This window comes from Sinocyclocheilus anshuiensis, unplaced genomic scaffold (genome assembly GCF_001515605.1).
Source record: "Sinocyclocheilus anshuiensis isolate Anshui unplaced genomic scaffold, SAMN03320099.WGS_v1.1 scaffold1266, whole genome shotgun sequence".
NCBI classification, from domain to species: domain Eukaryota; kingdom Metazoa; phylum Chordata; class Actinopteri; order Cypriniformes; family Cyprinidae; genus Sinocyclocheilus; species Sinocyclocheilus anshuiensis.
The window spans coordinates 297,421-302,315 of NW_015554164.1; the positions used below are offsets into that span (position 1 = coordinate 297,421).

The 4,895-nt window shown below is 33.4% G+C and overlaps 1 protein-coding gene across 1 annotated transcript in view; it reads left to right on the forward strand.

The window, feature by feature from the left end:
- The window catches only part of LOC107670917 (netrin receptor DCC-like), a gene marked incomplete at its 3' end in the record, with an annotated part of 205,240 nt that overhangs the window by 181,160 nt on the left and 19,185 nt on the right, over positions 1–4,895 (forward strand). The window contains exon 15 of the mRNA XM_016463737.1: positions 1,413–1,570. Coding sequence (XP_016319223.1) covers positions 1,413–1,570 — 158 coding nt within the window. The remainder of the gene's footprint in view (positions 1–1,412; positions 1,571–4,895) is intronic.

Consider the following 4,895-nt stretch of genomic DNA (forward strand, 5'->3'; position numbering starts at 1 on the left):
CCATCCATCTATCTATCTATCTATCTATCTATCTATCTATCTATCTATATATCTATCTATCTATCATCTATCTATCTGTTGTTTGTTCATTCTGTCTTTCTGTTGTTTGTTCGTTCGTTTGTTCGTTCGTTCATTCATTCTGTTTGTCATTCATTTGTTCTTTCATTTGTTTGTTTGTTTGATCGTTTGTTCTGTGTCTGTCTTTCTATCAATTATTTGTTCATTCATTCATTCATTCTGCCTATCTGTCATTCTGTCGTTCTGTTCTGTTCTGTTCTTTCATTTGTTTGTTTGTTCGATCGTTCATTCTGTCTGTCTATCTTCATTTGTTCTTTCATTTGTTTGTTAGTCTGTTGTTCGTTCATTCGTTCAATCGTTCTCTCTGTCTTTCTATCTATCTGTTATTCATTCGTTCGTTCTGTCGTTCTTTTCTTTGTTCGTTCATTCGTTCGCTCTGTCTGTTGTTCGTTTGTTCTTTCATTTGTTTGTTGGTTGGTTGATCGTTCGTTTGATCATTTGTGCTGTCTGTCTATCTATCTCTCTGTCTGTCTGTTGTTCATTTGTTCTTTCGTTTGTTTGTTTGTTCGATTGTTCATTCTGTCATTCTGCCTGTCTATCGTTCGTTTGTTCTTTCGTTTGTTTGTTTGTCTGTTCTACCTGTCTGTTGGTCATTCGTTCGCTCAGTTGTTCTGTCTATCTGTCATTCATTAGTTCAGTCAGTTGTTCTTTTGTTTGTTCGTTCGCTTTGCCTGTCTGTTGGTTGTTCATTCGTTCAATCGTTCTGTCTATCTGTCATTCATTAGTTCAGTCAGTTGTTCTTTTGTTTGTTCGTTCGCTTTGCCTGTCTGTTGGTTGTTCATTCGTTCAATCGTTCTGTCTATCTGTCATTCATTAGTTCAGTCAGTTGTTCTTTTGTTTGTTCGTTCGCTTTGCCTGTCTGTTGGTTGTTCATTCGTTCAATCGTTCTGTCTATCTGTCATTCATTCGTTCGTTCTGTCGTTCTTTTGTTTGTTCGTTCTTTCGTTCATTCTGTCTGTCTGTCGTTCATTTGTTCGTTCGTTCTCTCTGTCTGTCTATCGTTCATTTTTTCTTTCCTTTGTTTGTTTGTTCTCTCTGTCTGTCTGTCTATCATTTGTTTGTTCATTTGTTCTGTCTTTCTGTCTGTCTATCTATCATTCTGTCTGTCTGTCTGTCTGTCTCAAGTCAGCATTCAAAGTTTTGCTTTTGTAGTTAAAAATTATTAATTTTATGTGAATTTTCAAGAATTCATTCTACTTCATACTAATTCTGTTTTCTACCACATTTTTAAGTCATTCTGGGTTGATTTCTCAGGCAGCAGTGATTCCAGGCACCTGTTGAACCCAGCTGAGCAATGACCTCGCTTTAATTTTGTCCCTTTCTCTCGTCTATAGAAACTCAAGTTCCCAACCAGCCGAGCTCTCTGCACGTGCGTCCGCTGCCCAACAGCATCATCATGAGCTGGACTCCGCCGCTGAACCCCAACATCCTCGTGCGCGGCTACATCATCGGCTACGGAGTGGGCAGCCCAGCAATAAACAAGAAAATAAAAGTATTAATGTTGCAAAATTCATCAATTATGAAACAAACTCAAGCTCTTACAAGACAGTATTGTCATTATTCAGCTCAATTCAGTTCAATAACAGTGCCAATGTTGCAAAATTGATTAATTATATGAAATTATAATTAGGGCTGTCAAGCGATTAATTACATGATGTGTCAATTAATTAAATTGATTGCACATCAATTTTGGCTGAGAAATTACCCCCCAGAAGATAATTTAAAGCCATTATTGTGTTAGACGAGAAAAGCATTGGATAGATATAACAATAAAAGTTTTGGAAATAAATATTTAGATTCAACATTTGATAAATAATGATAATAAAGCAGTATCAATGGTATTAAAAAAATTATCTTGAAATATGAAATGATTTTTAAAAAGGTGGCGGCAAGTCACAGTTTTTAATGATTGAGTCATTGAATCATTCATTCAACCGATTTGTTCAAACAGCCAATTCATTCATAAAAAAGCAAGTGATTCCTTATGAATGAGTCACTGAATCATTGACTCACTCAATTTGTTCAAATGGCCGATTCATTCAGAAACAATTCAAGTGACTCTTTGTGAATGAGTCACTGAATCATTGACTCACTCGATTTGTTCAAAACTGTGGATTCATTCAGTAGCGAATCACCGCTGTGTGTTGACTTTGATCGGAACGGTTTTCATTTGCGAAATTGAGCAAAAACTGACAATACTGTGTCTAAAATGTAACACAATATTAACTTGTTTACTGAACTATTAAATCAAAATCACATTAGTAATGGTGCAGATGTTGGGGAAAAGCAGCACTCTTGCTGGTGTGATATTGCTAAACTATACCATATGATATAAATATAAGAGGGTGATTTATTTTTTTTGCTCATATCTTGAATTCTAGGCTCATTGAACTGCATTCTAATCGACTTCAGTGTAAGATGACGGACAGATCTAGACGGGGTGCAACGTTAATGCATTAATCACTTTAACACAGTATTTTTTTCTGTAATTAATCACACCAAATTAATAATAATAGATGAATGTCACACTCGCCTCTATATAATGAACCGGTCTGTGGAGTGCTGTAGCTTTAAGACCTTTAACGCGTGTGAGACAGAGCATGTTAATAACTGCTGTAAACGGCCTCGTCTCCAGCTCTTCAGAACAGAATCAAGTCAGGTTTTTGTGTTTGTGTGTGTTTGCAGAGCCCAGCTCTCATTACGTCATCTCTCTGAAGGCCTTCAATAACGCGGGTGAAGGAGTTCCTCTGTACGAGAGCGCCGTCACCAGATCCATGATCCATGTCTCGCCGGAGCATCTCACGTCTGTTTAGATCATTTCAGAGCTTTCAAATTATGAAATGAACAATGAACATATTACAAGATGGAAACTGAATCAGTGTGGTTGGTGACACATGAATCATTGAATCGTGAGACTGAGTTTTAAATGCAACTGAACAGTTTGAACTGATTCAGTGATTCAAATGAATGGCAGCTGTACATTTGAATCATTTCAGACTCTCTAGAGAGTTACAGACTCACCAGCCGTGAGACGCTGCTTCATTTTCTATCGTGCACAGAGACAGTCTCTGTTTTTAAAGCTTGTTGACGTGGAGAAACGCAGCGTCTTTCGTCATCATTGTGCTTCTGGTCTGAAAGCATCTGCAGCTACAGCCTTAACAGAAACCAAACTAAATCAAACATTTCTCTCGACTTTGACCGTTATGGCTATTTTTCTGAAGTGCATTCTGGGATTGTCTTCTCTGCAAGAATCAGGGTTATTAACATTAACTAAAACTATATATATATATATATATACACACACACAAACACATATATAAAGCCTTTTTCATTACTTGAAATAAATATAAAGTGAAATATTATGTATTATTTTATAATATATAATATAAATATTATAATAACCTGATGTACTAAAATAAGTTAAAACTGAAATAAAAATTGTAATAGAAAAAATCAAAAACTAATAAAAATGAGATAAACACACAGCAACATTACTAAAACTTTAAGTAGAATTAAATAAAAACAGAATATATAAAAATAAAATGTAATTCAAAATATAAAAAACTAGAAATAAAAATAAAATAAAATGAATGGAAACTAAATAGATATTTTAATTTTTGAAAAATTCTCAAAACCTACTGGAAATGCCAAAAACACTCAAATTAAAATGAGCATAAACTAAAATTAAAATTAAAACAGAATATATAAAAATAAAAACTAATTAAAAAAATAAAAAGCTATAAATAGAACAAAAATTAAATTAAATTAAAATGAATAGAAACTATATAGATATTTTATTTTTTTTTTTAAATTCAAAAACTACTGGAAATGCCAAAAACACTAAAATAAAAATTTAAATGAAAACAGAAAACTGATTCAAAATATCAATTAAAACTATAATTGTATCTCAGTTATACTGAAATACCACTGCCAAGTATAGTGTGGTATTTTTATTAGAAAGCATCCTTTTGCAGCTCACTGATGTCTCAGAAGCTGTCTAGTTAGTTCCCTCAGTAGGGTTTGAAGCAGAGCTGCTGCAGATGTCAGATTGATATGATCAGTGTCTGATACTGACAGAATGAATCACTCCTGTATAGAGATGTGTGTTTGTCTGATGATGATGGTGATGATGGTGATGGTGACTGGGTTGTGTGTTAGTTGTCTCTTGACTAACTGTCTTCTCTCTGTCTCTCAGGTGAGGCTGTAGATTAATCTGCTTTACTCGGTGAATCTCACACGCGGCTCATATTTCACTTCACAGTCGAAAGAAAGAAACAAGAAAATATATTTAGCATGAAAACATGCAGCTTATTTTAACAGCATATTTTTGTGCATATTTAAGCACATTTAACCCCAAATTCCCATTCCTACTGTATGTTAGTTTAGTCAGTATGAATTAAATTCAGTATAAATTAATTTCAGAATCAAAAGAAAGAAATACAAAAATATATGTAGCCTGAAGAAAATTAAGTGTATTTTAAAAACGTGTTTTGGTGCATTAAGCACATTTAACCCCAAATTCCCATTTCTATATTAATTAAGTCGGTATAAAATAAATTTAGCATGAATACTACTCTACCTTTTTATATATATATATATATATATATATATATATATTTATAAATGTACTTTTGCAATATAAATATTTTTTTCACAATAATAATTTTTAATCCACTGCTGTGGATTACAGTTGTAAAATTAATATTGTAGTGTAAAATGTTGATGATTTTAACCTTCATTTTCTTCATGCAGAATCTAATTTCTAATTTTCCTTTTGGTTTTGTGTTGAAATATCGTTCATGTTTGCTGAGATTCAC